Below are 16,697 nucleotides of genomic sequence, written 5' to 3' on the forward strand. Positions count from 1 at the left end.
TAGCAAGTTTTAGTACCTGAGTAAAAATTTTTAAAGATCATTGACAAGGTCACCACTCGGGGGGGGGGGCAGGGCAGCACCCAGGGTGCAAAGTATATGTAGGTCTCCTCCCAGCATCCTGCAAGTGCACCTGTGGGAACTGAGAGTAAGTGCCTCTTTAAATTATGCACCCTCGTTGTCTTGCTCATCCTAGTCTCAGCGCTGATCACTGGGTTTATACAACATAAGAAATTTGTGAAAAATTGGCTTTAGAAAAAATAATTGTAGATATCATTCACTTTTCATCAGCTGCTTTTAATTTGTTTTTTAGGGTGGGATTAAAAACTCAGCCTGAATCAAAATGCCCTGAGCTGCTTGCCAATTACTGTGACATGTTGCTAAGAAAAACACCGTTAAGCAAAAAACTAACCTCTGAAGAGATTGAAGCAAAGCTTAAAGAAGTGGTACCTATTTTTTTTAATTACCTTACTTTGAGTTTGTGTTGTGCTTATAAGACTTTGTGTGATAGCAGCTAATGTGAAATTTTACAGTGTAAGATCTCTATAGGGCAGCTATTTCTCTTCGTGGAAATTTTTATTCTGTAGTTTCTAAAAAAGGGAAATAGTATTTAATTCTTCCCCTTTCTTGATTCTTTTGAAGGAATTCAATGCTAGCTCCTATTAAAAGACAGGGAAAATGGAGCTGGTGGTGTTTTGAATGACAGTAGAGAGACCGGGAGTTTGTCACTTCTTTCTTTTTGTGAGAGCTCAAAATAGATAACTAGAAATGAGCGAGTGTAGGTAAGAGTTAGTTGCTTTTTTTTTTTTTTTGCCTCCTGGTTGTTAGTATAATTTGTATAAGCCCAGGAATACAAAGAAGAAGAAAAAATAAAGATAGAAAATATAGACAAAAAGGCTTAGAGAGAAGATTAGTGTCAGATCAAAGTGAAAAGGCTATATAGAAGAGAAATTTGGAGAAGAACCCTTAATTTTCATGTAAACTTTTATTACGTTATTTATTAAATCTAAAAAATTGATGCTTATAGGAACTAAAAGGTTATATGATTACAATTTCAAATTTGCTAGCTTTTGAAGTGGTAAAGTAGGGTATTGGGACTGGTCATTTTTCAGAGATGGGTGGTTCAGTAGGCTTCTATCTATATATGCTTATGTGAATTTCTGGATTTTGTCATTGGGGGTATGGAAAGGTCTCAGAGAGTTGGCTAAGAATATATGTGAATTGAAAGTAACTTTGTTTTCTGTACAGCTATTGGTACTTAAATACGTACAAAATAAAGATGTTTTTATGAGATACCACAAAGCTCATTTGACACGACGTCTTATATTAGACATCTCTGCTGATAGTGAAATTGAAGAGAATATGGTAGAGTGGCTAAGAGTAAGTAAATTTTTAATTTTTTTTTTTTTTTAATGTAGCACATGGTTCTTCTTTGTGCTTAAGTAATACATTTTGGTGATGTTAGTGCCAAAGAGGTAGGGGACGTTTTACAAGAGCATGGCATCAATTATATAAAAAGAAATGATATCTAATAAAGTATATATTCTTCTTCTTTTTTTTTTAGGATAGGGAATTTTATTTATTTGTTTGTTTGTTTGTTATGTTAGTCACCATACAGTACGTCATTAGTTTTTGATGTAATGTTCCGTGATTCATTATTTGCATATAACACCCAGTGCTCCATGCAATACATGCCCTCCTTACTACCCATCACTGGGCTAACCCACCCCCACCCCCCTCCCCTCTGAAGCCCTCAGTCTGTTTCCCGGAGTCATAGTCTCTCATGATTCGTCTCCCCGCTGAAGTATATTTTCTTGATAAAGACTTTTAGTGAAACACTTCTGTTCTTGGTTTGCTTCTGATGTTTTGCACTTTTGTATTTCCACTTTGATTTGAGTTGACCTCATTAAATGGGTTATGGGACAAATCATTGAATTTTTAAGGTGTTTTCAGTACTAAATGCTTAACTGTAGGGATGTTTGTAAATAAAGACTTTTATATAGGTAAAAGAACCAATATGTAAAAGATGATGGCTTATTTAGGGTAAGCAATGCTAATTTAAGTATGATTAAATTCTCATATCAAAGTATTTTAAGTCTGTTCCTGTCAGTTCACTTAAATGGAATTTGAGTTATATTAAAATGAATGTCTTTTACTTATGTATATGGTGTTAAGATACATAATATGATTATATTATATAAGATTATATGTATAGTTATATGCATTTTATATGTATCTTTCACTTACATATATATATTTCACAATACACATTTCTAGATTGCCCCGCCCTGCATGATACTATGGGAGAGTAAAACTGACAGTGTGCAAAATGATGTTACTGTTAATCAGTGGGAAAAATTATTGTTTTGTAAGTCTGAGAAATTTCTGTTAAAACATTAAAAACTCTCTCTTACATAGGAAAAAAAATTATAAAATGAGTGTGTATTTAGTACACTGTAATTTAAAACATAAGAAACTTTTAGAACTAAAGTGCTATTTCTTTGTAAAAACGTAAGATTAGTTAGGAAAATATTTACAATTCATATGTCCAATATTGTATCTAGAATACACAAGGAACTCTTAAAACTCCACAGTAAAAAGACAGCTAAGTTACAAATGGGCAAAGAATTGAAAAGACATTTCTTCCCAGAAGATACATGGCCAATGCATGTATCAAAGACGTTGGACATGATTAGTTGTTAGGGAAACGCAAATCAAAACCACAGTGAGATACTTTTTTACTTTACTCCTCCTTTCCTCCCACTCTCCTTCACTCCCACTGTGGTAGCTAAAATTCAAAAGAAAACAATAAGTGTTGGCAAGGAAGAGGAGAAATTGGAATCCCATGCTCAGCTGATGAGACCATCAGTCAGTGTAGCCATGGGGGAAACTGTTCGGCTCTTCTTAGAAGTTAGACACAGAGTCAGCCCAGCAGTTCTCCTCCTCCGTAATTGCGCTCAAGAGAAATGAGAGCATGTGACTACCCAAGAGCCTTGTTTGTGAATGTTCACAGCAGCGTTATTAGTAAGAGCCACAAAGTGAAAACTCAAAACGTCAGTCAGCTGATGGAAGGGATAAACCAAATGTGATTTAATCATACAGTGGGTGACACTTAGTAGTCACGAGAAAAGCAATACTTACACACACTACAACATGAGTGAACTTCGAAAACACTGCTAAGTGAAAGATTTCAGTGACAAAAGACCACGAAGTATATGATTCCACTAAAACAAAATGTCCACAGTGGCCAAATCCACAGAGACCCTGTAAATACACTAAACCTACCTAGTTGTACACTTTGAAAGAGGGAGTGTTGTTGTGGCAGATGAGTTGTATCTCAGGAAAGCTGTCCTGTAAACGAAGAGTAGTTTGACCACCTGGGCCTCTTGTCGTGTGACTTAGAATATGGCGCAAGCATCTTCCATGTGCCTTGGAGAGTTGTCAGACTCGCTGTAAGTTTGGGTCAGCTTCCAGCCTGTTGCTTTTCGCTCTCAGGGTTGTGAAAGTTTTTGTTGGTGTCACTTCTGGGGCGTCTCGTTTTTTCTTTCTTTTTTTTTTCTTACTACTCCTTTCTCATTTAAGTTGATAATTTACCTTAAGTTCCTATGCCTGTATATTTAGAGTCTTCAACGTTGGCAGGTTGACCTCAGTCGGCTCTTCTAGAATGCCATTTATGTTCTATTAAATTATTTTCATTTCCAGCTTTATTTTTATTTCTGTGGCGTGCTTTTATCATTGTCATTGGCCACTTAACTCCCTTGATTATCCATTTTTATAAAATGTCAAGTGGATTTATCTCCGGAAGGCAAGGATGCAACAAACCTGTATGCTTTGCTTTCTGTGGGTAAACTGAATTAACAGGTGTCTAACAGGTTTTGAAAAAAAGTGTTGTGATTGGTCACTGATGAGAAGTAAATTTTGTACTTTATGCATTCCTCACATTTAATGTATGGTGATAACTGAGAGTTGACTTGCTTTGTTGAGGGACTGATGTTGTTGAACTATACTGTGGTGACTGATTCATGTATATTGGAACCTTGCAGAGAAAGCCTGGGTGACCTGTACTCTCGTTTAGTTTCTAAGAATCAAATTTAATAGGTATTAGAATATAAGTATTCTAATAAGTAAGAGGGGAATGATTTTATATTAAAGCATCTAAGACTTAGTTTTCCATTCAGAGTTTTTCCTAATAGTATATCAGATTATATATTATTGTTCATTACCTCTTTTGTCTTTGCCTTTCATAGGAAGTTGGTATGCCAGCAGATTATGTAAACAAGCTTGCTAGAATGTTTCAGGATATAAAAGTATCTGAAGATTTGAACCAAGCTTTTAAGGAAATGCACAAAAATAATAAATTGGCTTTACCAGGTATTTTATAATTACGTGTGTGTGTGTGTGTGTGTGTATGTATATGTATACATATATATACACATATATATACCTTTTTAAAGAGAATATTTTTGTTTTCCAGTATATTAAAAATGAACTCTAGCAATAACAGATACAAAGATGTTACAAAGTCCACAAAGTCCTTGAAGACATCCAGCAAAACAGAATTTAACAGAATTTAGATTTGCTAATCCTATTTTTATGTATGTATGTATTTTTATTATTATTTTTTACTTTTTAAAGATTTATTTATTTGAGAGAGACAGACAGAGAGAGAATAGAGCAAGAAGGGCAGAGGGAAGGGAGAGTGACTCTCAGGCCAACTCTGTGCTGAGCGCAGAGCCCACCATGGGGCTCACTTTCATGACCCGAGATCTTGACCTGAGCTGAAACTAAGAGTTGGATGCTCAGCGGACTCTGCCACCTAGTCACCCCTATTCTTTATTTTTTCAAAATAGCCACAACTCACTGCCTGAGCTTTACATGTTTCAGAGCCAGTCACATGAAGAGACTTACTTATTTCTTTATTTTAAGATTTTATTTATTTATTCATTTGTTTGTTTGTTTTTAAGTAGGCGCCACACTCAGCATGGAACCCAACAGGGGGGCTTGAACCTATGACCCTGAGATCAAGACCTGAGCTGAGACCAAGAGTCGGACGCTTAACTGACTGAGCCACCCAGGCATCCCCCCCCCCGCTTTTTTTTAAAGATTTTATTTACTTGAGAGAGTGAGAGAAAGAGAGAGGAGGAATAGGGGCAAAGGCAGAGGAAGAAGGAGACTCTCCCCTGAGCAGGGAGCCCAACGCTGGGCTCGATCCTAGCACCCTGAGATCATGACCTGAGCAGAAGGCAGACGCTTAACTGACTGAGCCACCCAGGCACACATGTTCCCCCCCCCCTTTATTTAACTTTTATTTTTAAATAATCTCTATAGCCAATGTGGGGTTCAAACTCATGACCCCAAGATTAACAGTTGCATGCTCACCCAACTGAGCCAGCCAGGCACCCACTAATCCTTTTTTTTTTTAAATGACACTTTTAACAAAAATTTTAGGATTTTGTTCATTTTTCACCAACGCTTACCCAGTATGTACATATTTATTTCTTTTTAATTTTATACATTTTCAAGATAATTTATTTCATATTTTCTGATGTTCTTGCCTATAGCTGATTCTGTTAATATAAAAATTCTGAATGCTGGCGCCTGGTCAAGGAGCTCTGAGAAAGTGTTTGTCTCACTTCCTACGGAGCTGGAGGATTTGATACCGGAAGTAGAGGAATTCTACAAAAAAAACCATAGCGGTAGAAAATTACATTGGCATCATCTCATGTCAAACGGGATTGTAAGTAGAGGGCGTGTTAGTTCCAGTACTGGTTGGACTGAAAGTACCAGGGCTCCAGATAAGAGTTGCTTAAATAAGAGAGATCTTTGTTTGTCTCACATGTGCACGTTTGGACAGGTCTAGTGAATCCAGTCCTTGGAGTTGTAGGGATGTGGGCTTCTGGTTGTATCAGCACATTTCAGGTATTGCTCTTGTCTGCAGATCCAATATGATCCCCACTGTGGCTGTCTTCCAGCCCAACAGGAAGGGCAAGAGTGTACCTTACTTCAGGAGCAACTTCTAAAAGTTTCCCCATCATTTCCCCTCATATCTCATTGGGCAGAAATGGTCACATAACCACATTTTGCCCCAGGCAGAGCTGGGATTTGAGCCTTTATTCTGGGCAGTCATTAAGGTCTGCTAAAGTTTTGATTACCATCTAAGAAAGGAAGAATGAATATTGGAAGACAGCTAGCAGTCTTTTTCATGTTTAATCTCATGTAAGGGAGAATATGGTAGAGAGATGGTAATCATCCTGAAGAGAGTCTCATCTCTGCCTTGTTTTGTCTGTTACAGATAACATTTAAGAATGAAGTAGGTCAATATGATTTGGAGGTAACAACGTTTCAGCTGGCTGTGTTGTTTGCATGGAACCAAAGACCCAGAGAGAAAATCAGCTTTGAAAATCTAAAACTTGCAACTGAACTCCCTGATGCTGAGCTTAGAAGGACTTTATGGGTTTGTTTTATGTTTTTTGTTTTTAAAGTTGTATCCAGTCACAAGGCGGGAAATATTTGATGGCTTGCTTACAATAAATTTATTAATTCATAGCACTCTGAAAATGATCTTTAACCAAGAAAAAATACACTAATGAGGTATTAATGCACCAGTGAGGTATTCATGGTAAAGAAATTGAAAATAAGCAAGTTACCAAGATGGTGAAAGACAAGAAAGAAAGAAAAAAAAGATTGAGTTTGTTTAAACGTTACCTATGAGGAGTGTGACCAGAGATTTCATACTGAGAATGTGTTCAAAGATTTTATGATGACCAAAAATGTAAGAATTAGAAAACTTTGGTCTTTTTGAGGGCCGGCAAAATGTACTTGTTGGTCACCTGCTCATAGCTACATTCTACCCCTACTCTGCAGACCTCTTGAAAGTTCCAGAATAATAATTGTCTAGAGGGAACTAGCTGGTGTGTAACTGGCAGGTTGGTTTTGCTGTGATCCCTGTGACCATTCCCTCTGGTCTCTTGTCTTACTGTAAAGAGATCATTTATTGCTTCCTTCCTCATAAGGGACTCTTTCTCCTTGTTCTTTTCTCAGTATACATTTACATTGTTACGTTCTTCGAGGTACCAAATAAAAGTTGAATTGTTATTTTGTGTTTATAATGTGTTCTCACCTCTTCTAGTCATGTTGGAAAATTGATCTTAGTATTCCACACCATTTATAGATGTTAACTGTTTTCTTTTTATTCTTCATAGTCTTTAGTGGCTTTCCCAAAGCTCAAGCGGCAAGTTTTATTGTATGAACCTCAAGTCAACTCACCCAAAGACTTTACGGAAGGCACCCTCTTCTCCGTGAACCAGGAGTTCAGTTTAATGTAAGGTTGATGTTGATTGATGTAAAATAAAAATACCTTGTTTGAATTTTGGAGTTTTATTGTTAGTGCAATAATTATGTACCTTACATTTTATTTAAAGCATCACTCAAGGGTAAGGGTTATGCCATTTAATTGTTTATTAAACACAGTAAATGAGGGGCGCCTGGGTGGCTCAGTCGTTAAGCGTCTGCCTTCGGCTCAGGGCGTGATCCCGGAGTTCTGGGATCGAGCCCCACATCGGGCTCATCTGCTGGGAGCCTGCTTCTTCCTCTCTTACTCCCCCTGCTTGTGTTCCCTCTCTCACTGGCTGTCTCTCTATCAAATAAATAAAATCTTTAAAAAAAAAACAACACAGTAATGAACGGAGGATGCTTACTTCTTATCTGTCAAAGATACATTTTGGTTGTGATTACATTGCTTTTCATCTTTAAAGATCCTATTCAACTCTAAAGCAGCTTCATTCACACAAAGGACTTTTTCCCCCTAAAATCCACTTAGATGATAATGTCAGTAGCAGCCCCTGTATCTCCAGCTCTCTACGCACTTTGATGGCAGTATAAATTACATAGCTCTGTTATTACAAGGAATTGTTGTCACCCATACATTATTTTTTTTTTTAAAGATTTTATTTATTTATTTGACAGAGATAGACACAGCCAGTGAGAGAGGGAACACAAGCAGGGGGAGTGGGAGAGGAAGAAGCAGGCTCATAGCAGAGGAGCCTGATGTGGGGCTCAATCCCATAACGCCGGGATCACGCCCTGAGCCGAAGGCAGATGCTTAACCGCTGTGCCACCCAGGCGCCCCCACCCATACATTATTAACTCAGCTTTTGTTGTGTTTTGGGGAAATCATATGATTCATTTTAAATAAAGCTGTATGTTGATTATTTGTTACTTTTTCTTTAAACAGTTCTGGAGAGTAATCTTCAGAATATTTATAAATCTTTTTTCTCAGACACTGTTGCTGTAACATGATGTCAGAAGGACTTCAATGGTAAAATATTTGCTTCAATGTTTTTCACAGAAAAAATGCAAAAGTTCAGAAAAGGGGTAAAATCAACTTGATTGGACGCTTGCAGCTCACTACAGAAAGGATGAGAGAAGAAGAGAATGAAGGAATAGTGCAGCTCAGAATACTTAGAACCCAGGTTTGTATAAGACGAATGTCTGTATTTTGAAAAAAATTTCATTTTCTGTTTTTTTATCTTCAATTTTTCTTTAAATTTAAAAGCATGTAGGTATTCAAACTGTTTGTAATGAAGAGCTAATTTTCACTTTACTCGAGTTTAAAAATTGTATTGCTGGCATTCTCTTAGCTGCCGAAAGAGACGTCTGTATGTCTTGATGGCTTCTGTAGATAGATTCTATTGGTTTGGCAAAACCTTGGTTTTAAGTTATGTCTCCCTTTGATCTGGATATGTGTGTCTACAGTAAGTTCTTATTCTAGGATTGAAGTATTTAAACTCTTATTTAATTTTAAGATTTAAAATTCCATTGTAGTGTGAAATTAGGGAACACTTTTAAATTAAAACTTTTTTTTTAAGTTTTATTTATTCATTTCTTTTTAGCAGTCTCCACACCCTTGATCTTACGACCCCAAGATCAAGAATCTCATGTGCTTCTGACTGAGGCAGCCAGGCACCTCTACTTTCAAAACGTTTTAAAGCTAGGATTGTTGGTCCCTTTTGAACATGATAAAGAATACTTATTTCAAAAACTTATGTGTGACCATTTTAACTTTAGAAATATTCTTATTAGGGATGCCTGGGTAGCTCAGTTGGTTAAGTGTCTGCCTTCGGCTCAGGTCCCTGATTCCAGGGTCCTGGGATTGAGTCTGGCATTGGGCTCCTTGCACAGTGGGGAGTCTGCTTCTTCCCCTGTCTGTGGCTCCCCCTGCTTGTGCTCAGTCTCTGTCTCTAACAAATAAATAAAAATCTTAAAAAAAAAATTAAAATCAAATTATCCCACTTTCACTGTTTTTATTTAATATTATTTGAAACTGCTGGCCAATTCAATAAAATGTGAAACGAGGAAAAGATTGAAATATTTCATCACTTCTAGATCATATAGTATGATAAAGTAGCAGAGAAAAAGATGAATAAAAATCAGTTGCTTTTCTATTCAGCAGTAAATAAATTTTAAAAAACTTACGAGAAAGGGGCACTTGGGTGGCTCAGTTGGTTGAGCATCCAACTCTTGATTTTGTCTCTGGTCACGATCTCTGGGTCATGAGATGGAGCCCCATGTTGGGCTCCCCGTTCAGCAGGGAGTCCGCTTGAGATTTTCTCTTGCTCTCTGCCCCTCCCCCCACTTGGGTGCGCACACACTCTCTCTTAGATAGAAAAATAGGACTTCTGGGTGGCTCAGTTGGTTAAGCAGCTGCCTTCAGCTCGGATCCTGATTCCCGGGATCCTGGGATCGAGTCCCACATCGGGCTCCCCCTGCTCTGCGGGGAGTCTGCTTCTCCCTTTCCCTCTGCATGCCACTCCCCCTGCTCGTGCTCTGTCTCTGCCAAGTAAATAAATAAAATCTTTCAAAAAAAAATTAAAAATAAGTAAAATGTTAAGAAACACTTAAGGAAAAATACAAGAAGAAACCATAGAATTCATAGGCATTTCTTTAAAAAATAATGTGGAGGGATGCATGGGTGGCTCAGTCAGTTAAGCCTCTGCCTTTGGCTCGGGTCATGATCCTGGGATCCTGGGATCGAGTTCCGCATCAGGCTCCTTGCTCATTGGGGAGCCTGCTTGTCCCTCTTCCTGCCACTCCCCCTGCTCGTGTGTGCTCGCTTGCTCTCTCGCTCTCGGACAAATAAATAAATAAAATCTTTTAAAAAAGTAGTGTGAAGGTCCTGTGTGAAGAGAATGGCCCTTTACTGAGATTCAAAAGGAGATTTAATAAATAGATCTTGCTCTTCTTCTCTTACTAAAATTTTTTATTGAGGTGTAGTTTACATGTAGAATGCACATTTCACAAGTTGTCAGTGAGTTTTGATAAGTATATGTACCTGTGTGACCATTGTCTCAGTTAAGATACAGAATGTTTCTGTCAGTCCAGCCAGCCCCCCTCTGACCCACTGGATTCCTCTCACCATTGCCTAGTTTTGCCTGTTCCAAGTCTTCACAGACTAGAATCAGACAGTGGCCGTACTCGTTCTGTCTGGCTTCTGCTGCTCACATTCTTCAGTGATAAAGCTGAATTACTTAAGGAGTTTTCCCATGTAAACAGTCAACTGGGAATATTTTGGGAATTTTATAAATTGATTCTCAGTTTTATGAGAAAGAAAAGAGAGTGTTTGAGATGCTTAATATAAAAAGGTGTTGGTGGAACTTGGCCTTGCTGAATGTGAACACTTAACTAAAATATCTACAAAAATAAAACTGTAACAGGCAGATTGGTTGAGGAAAATAGCTCAGCATTGAGCCTACTGTCTAAGTATTGACGAACTTTGGAATAAAGGAAATAATTTCCATGGGCCATGGAAAGGGAATTCAGTAAGAGATTTTGGGGAGTTTCATGTTTGGGGTGAAAATTAGAGTTGAGCAGGTATAGCCATTCTACAGGATGTACAGAGAAAATGAAGTTTTTTTGCTTTGTCTTAAACCGATGGCTAATTACGTGCAGTCCAGTAATCCAGGCTGTCCCTTTAGGTAGCCTTTCTCATTTATCCCTGATCTTCCTCTACCCAGCCCCACTCTGTGCTGTTTCACAGATGGCATCTGGAAGGACTGAGGGTGAGAGGAATTCACTTGACCTCATAGTGACAGCGGACAGTGAAGGGATTGTCATGTCCTGGTGACAGTGTCCTGGGTTCTTGCATTTTGTGTGCAGTGCTTTATCTGTCAGCTGCGGGAACCTGGCTTTCTGTTGCTGTCTGCTGCTGATGTCTGTAGCAGATGGGCTCTGGTCCATTATTTTTCCAGTTGGTAAGGACCACATGGGCTCTTCCCTGCTCTGACTGCCTGTCTTCTTCTTACAGAGTTCTCCAGCTCTCTGAGACTCTGCCCCGTCTCCCGTGTGGCCCCTTGGCCTGCATGCACTCTGTCACTCTCACCTGCTGCTGTGGGATTACTCACGCCTGGCACTAAAGGCCTGTGGGGGTTTTGTTAGCTCTGCACCCTATCTGCGTCATGTGGGAACTGAAGGAGGTTCAGGAGTGCGTGTTCTTCCCATCCTGTCATGCCCCTCTTCCTGTGACATCTGGCTAGGGAGTGCAGACCAGGCTCCCCACCCCCACCGTGCTCTCTGTTTTCCTTGTCACTTCTCAAACCCAGCCACTTTCCTCACCTCCGCCAAAGTTTGGGTCACTTACCGTCGGTCCTCTTCCCTGGCTCCCGAGATCTCCATGTGTCTGAAGGCTTTCCCCCTTCCTTCTTTCTGTCTGGACCCTTGATGTAAGCCCCTGTTGTCGAGAGCCTGGCATCTGGATACATTGAGAAGGGAAGGGTTTCACTGACCTCCTCATGACAGGGGAGGGATCCTCATGTCTCTGCTGGGGAAGAGTCTTTTCTCTTGCTGAACGGTGCCTGGACCCCAAGCCCATTGCCTGGCCCCCAAGCCTGTTACCGCTTTGCAGCAAAACTTCACTTTGAATGTGAAAAGTCAGTATTACCTCTCATTTTCTGTTTTCACATTTCCTTTTTTACAAATCCTAATCTCTACCAAGGCAGACAGATGCCTTTGGTTTGCTAAGGACAGAGCTTGTATGGGAAAAGCAAAAGAGAAAAGAATATTAATGATTTTCTAATTATCCCTATTACAAGCTTAATAGTAATTAAATCATCAAGGAAATATTTATAACATTGACTTAGGTGAGGGGTGTCTGGGTGGCTCAGTCGGTTAAGCGTCTGCGTTCGGCTCAGGTGATGATCCCAGGGTCCTGGAATTGAGCCCCGCATCAGGCTCCCTGCTCAGCGGGGAGTCTGCTTCTCCTTCCTGTTCACGCTGCTTGTGTCTCTCTCTGTCAAATAAATAAAATCTTAAAAAAAATAAAATTGACTTAGGTGAACAGTGCTTACTCCTGTAGGAAGTCAGAATATTTCATTGACTCAATAAACTGAAGGTAATATTTATAACAAATATAATTCATTATTCTGATAAATATGTAAAGAGTAGTAATTACTGATTTTTAAAACTAGACTCCAGCTGGCATGTGTTTCTACACAAAGAAACAACTCTGCCTATGATGGAAAAGGGTGGATAAGGGGTTCGTTGTATCTTAATTGATTTAACACAATACCAGGTTATATATGTATTGTGTTCACAGGTAAGAGAAATTTTTAAAATGTGCATAGTGTGGGAAAAAATAATGGAAAGAAGTATCCCAGAACATTAGGTGTGGTTTTCTGCAGAGAGGTTATGGGTAATTTTGCTTTTTCTTATTTTTCAAAATCTTTACAATCAGATTTTCTTTTACAGTGAGTGGGGGGAAAAAGAATCTTTTTTGTTAAGTAAAAGCTGCTGGTCTCAAGATTAATCTAGTGATTAGTCTTTTGGATGGATGTTGGAAAGTGAATGAAATACATAAAAAGTCATGTTTTGTTGTTTTACTTAAAATTTAATCTAATGATCTTTCATTTTTCTTTTTCTTTTAGGAAGCTATCATACAAATAATGAAGATGAGAAAGAAAATTAGTAATGCTCAGCTGCAGACTGAATTAGTAGAAATTTTGAAAAACATGTTTTTGCCACAAAAGAAAATGATAAAAGAGCAAATAGAGTGGCTAATAGAGCACAAATACATCCGAAGAGACGAGTCTGACATCAACACTTTCATATACATGGCGTAGTCTTGACTATCATGGGCAACACTGAGAACCCAGATTTCAGAGTGCTTGGGCAGAAAGTGTAACAGTTTGTGCTGGAGGAAGGTGTATTTGGACTTTGATTACATAAATATTAAAATCTCTGCCTTACCTGACGAAACAACTGTCTTTTGCCAATCACATTAGTTAGCATGATGGCATTTCCTTCATGTTGCACACTCTGTCACAGCATGCTGTTTTGTGGAGAAACTTGCATTCATGAAGAGCCCATGATGAACTTGTAAAAGTAAATTTGATTGAAATCCACCAGAAGAAATAGTTGGGAAGGGTGAGGGCGGGGTTCTTGTTGCTTTTTTTTTTTTTTCCTTTCCCCCCCCCTTACAAAAATGTACTTGCACAAGGAAGGATCTTCAGATATTCGTGCACTGAATAATGCTGTTATGTTTTGTTTTTTAAAATGCAATTAAAACTAGAAATAGCACTCTTGGTTTCTTTTGATCAAAGGAGGGAGCTGGCCTACACAACATTGGGGGAGGGCAGATGTAGGTGAGAAGATAAGTATTTAATAGTATAACACTATTTGTTCACGCCCCGCTTCAGTATAGTAACTGGACTTAATGGTGATCTGAAAATAGATTAAATTTTTCCAACTTACAAACGTTGGCTTTCTTTAAGCAGGAGACTGCTACTTTAGTTGTTTGTTGTTAAATAGGGAGATTTAAAATCTTATATGGCTGGAGAACTTGTTTTGAAAAACTGAAGCTTATATTAATTTGTTGCTCCAATGGTTTAAAAAAATGTATGGAGATAGGTAGGTCATTTCACCTGCAGAGTCAAAATAGCAAAACAAAGCTATTAAGTGTGTTCACTAACACACGTAATGTTTGTATACCTAATATTTATTATGCCAAATTTATTATATCCAAATTTATTAAAGACAAGGCAGAAATCTACTCTCATATAATACAGTTATGTAACTGATCTCTTGATCTGTAGCATAGAAATATTTTGGAATTTCAAAGTCTCATGATTAGGGATTTAAAGCCTCAGGTTTCTGGAAAGGAAGACATTCTGTTTTAGAAAGTAGTGAGTAGTCCATTACCTAGGGGGAGGAGAGGAACGACAACACAAGACCTGAAAAGCGTAAGATAAGCAAAATTGTTGCAGTCTTAATATGAGCAGTAAACTTGCCAAATATATGTACATATATATTTATATATTTTAAAAATAAACGTTTTTAAAATGTTCAGAAGGCAACACTTACCTTGTTCCTTTCAGTCAATCCAAAGCAGCAACTTACTGGTTGCTGGTAACTGAACACCCAGAGTAATGCGGAGTTCAGGACTTGAGGACACGGGCAACTTGGCGGAGAAAATCGTGTTCCCCGTTGGGAAAGAGTGGCTCTATGTGGATTTTTATTCATTATGCTGCACGTTCCAAGTGTTTTCGCAAATACTTTTCTATCTTGTTTGATACTAAGTAATACTTTAAACCTATGATTTTGGAAATAGTAGGAAGTGGAATGCTGAGCTTTGAAAGGTGTATGCTTAGACAGTATTATGCAAAGTGCTTTCAGGAGCGGTCCATGGCATCTGTCCCCAGTCCCAGGAGACGTTGTGAGGTGCGTGCTGAAAGGAAGGAGAGCAAATTCAAAACATCAAAGGTGTCACTGGGTATAGTCACATGCCTGTTCTGAAACTCATAGGAAATTGGAATTTTGTTTCTAATTTAAAATCTTACATTTAGCTCTGGGGGCAGCATGTGTCCATTATTAGACCGAGTGTGTTGTGGAGAATTAAACTAAATTGATGACTGTGGATGATGGATACATTTGAAGTTAAAAAATAATAATTTGTAATAATTGTGGCCCTTACGTTTAACAAAAAGTTCAGGATCAGGCATATTTGCTTCTCCCATGTAAGAATGCCCACGGGAAAATAATGGAAGAAAGAATTACAGGTTATTTTTTAAAGTTTCAGATTTGTTGCTTTAAACCATAATTGTTCTCAGAAATGTTTGGAATTTCTCATCTTTTTGATCATTTAATTTTAAGAATGAGAGCCATGATGTTTTGATTTATAAAGGAAAATTTAATGCAAAAGTGGGTAACTAAATCCATAGCAAAGTTTTCTATTAAATTTTATAAATTTTTTAATAGCTAATTATGTCCTAATTGTATTTTGGGAAATTGAACAGCAGCAAATACTGTAGACTTAACAGTTTTCATCTTCTTTTTGTTGTTGTTATGTATACAAAAGTTTAACTACTTTTTGGTGTTTATGAAAACAATTTAGTTGACAGGTGCCTATACCATTAAGTTTTCTTTGTGTCTTGACAATAGATTTGCTAACTAAAAAAAAAAAGAATCTGATAAAAACCTTACCAGCAATTAGCGAAAGGTACAGAATCACAGCTAGTATCCTTTCTTAAGTCCCTTCTCTCTGATTGCACTGAAAAGTGGTGCTGTCTGAGCAGGGATGAGAACTGACATAGGGGAGAAGAATCCCAGCTGCCAGGAGCAGGGCAATGGAACGCACCGCAGGTTAATTTAAACTGTGAACACTAATTTAAAGATGGAGCCATCTGGAAAATGTTAACCTATGTTGTCCTCATTGCCAGAGTAAGTAGTCATGAAGCAAAACTTACAAAGTAAAAAGAACAATTGTAAAGCTTACAATGAGATAAATCTTAGGACATTAGTGTTCCAATGATTTAATAAGGATCTTGTAGTAAATTATGAAGTCTTCCAATTTTTACATTTATCGGAGAGGTGCCTGCATTGTCAACCTGTTTATTTAAGTCACTTATCTTATTTTGTGCATAAAATGTTACAGTTTCCAAAAATGAACTGTTAGCTTTCTTGTTTTTACTTTTTATTGAATTTAATACAAAATATGACTGGAGTAGTTACAAAGTATTTTGCATTATTTTCAGTAGGATGTCATTAGCCCGGCTCACAGGGCAAATTTTAAAAATTCAATTTGGGTGAAAGATTTGCTAGTTTTCCAGAAAGATTTGCTATCTTAAACTCAAGCCGGTTTTTCTATTTTCATGTAAATGACTGGGAGGCTATCTTATTAAACTCTTACAAGGTCATGTTTGTGAAATCAACATTACATGAGAGCTTTCCTGTCATCTACACTATATATGTCGTCTGGAGTGTTGAACAAATTTGCGTTCCTAAGTTGTACTCTATCTTCGTATGGTATATACGATTTTGAATGTGTGCCACTACATACTGAGATGATAATGCTGTACAATTTTAAATGGTAGCAGTTTCTGTATGCAGTAGGCTGAAATATTTTGATGAACTGCTTAATTTTTGGATTTTATTTTTTAAGTTGTATAATTTATTTTCTTGCAAAATAAAAATGTAATATAAAAGCTTTCACCTATCCAGAAAATGTTGATGTTCTACTATTAACTAGTTTTTAAGAGTTAAATTTGTGTAATAAGTATATTTATACACTTCGTGGTGAAATAGTAAATTTAGCCGTAGGAATCAGAAACATGAAAAGTAACCCACTTCTTTTAGATTTCAAATTTTAGTCCATAATGAAAGCTATCAGGAATGTAGCTTTCTCAATGATGATAGCAGCCTAAGGTTAGCAT

General features: G+C 37.7%; 1 protein-coding gene across 1 annotated transcript in view; it reads left to right on the top strand.

Moving 5' to 3' along the window:
• CUL5 (cullin 5) overlaps positions 1–16,476 on the top strand; it is a 55,817-nt gene extending 39,341 nt beyond the window's left edge. Inside the window, exons 11-18 of the mRNA XM_034665617.1 lie at positions 311–443; positions 1,246–1,377; positions 4,245–4,368; positions 5,559–5,734; positions 6,290–6,451; positions 7,200–7,318; positions 8,345–8,468; positions 12,915–16,476. Of these exons, the coding sequence (XP_034521508.1) occupies positions 311–443; positions 1,246–1,377; positions 4,245–4,368; positions 5,559–5,734; positions 6,290–6,451; positions 7,200–7,318; positions 8,345–8,468; positions 12,915–13,109 (1,165 nt within the window). The 3' untranslated portion in view covers positions 13,110–16,476. The remainder of the gene's footprint in view (positions 1–310; positions 444–1,245; positions 1,378–4,244; positions 4,369–5,558; positions 5,735–6,289; positions 6,452–7,199; positions 7,319–8,344; positions 8,469–12,914) is intronic.
• The last annotated feature ends 221 nt before the right edge of the window (positions 16,477–16,697 follow it).

This window comes from Ailuropoda melanoleuca, chromosome 8, assembly GCF_002007445.2.
Source record: "Ailuropoda melanoleuca isolate Jingjing chromosome 8, ASM200744v2, whole genome shotgun sequence".
NCBI classification, from domain to species: domain Eukaryota; kingdom Metazoa; phylum Chordata; class Mammalia; order Carnivora; family Ursidae; genus Ailuropoda; species Ailuropoda melanoleuca.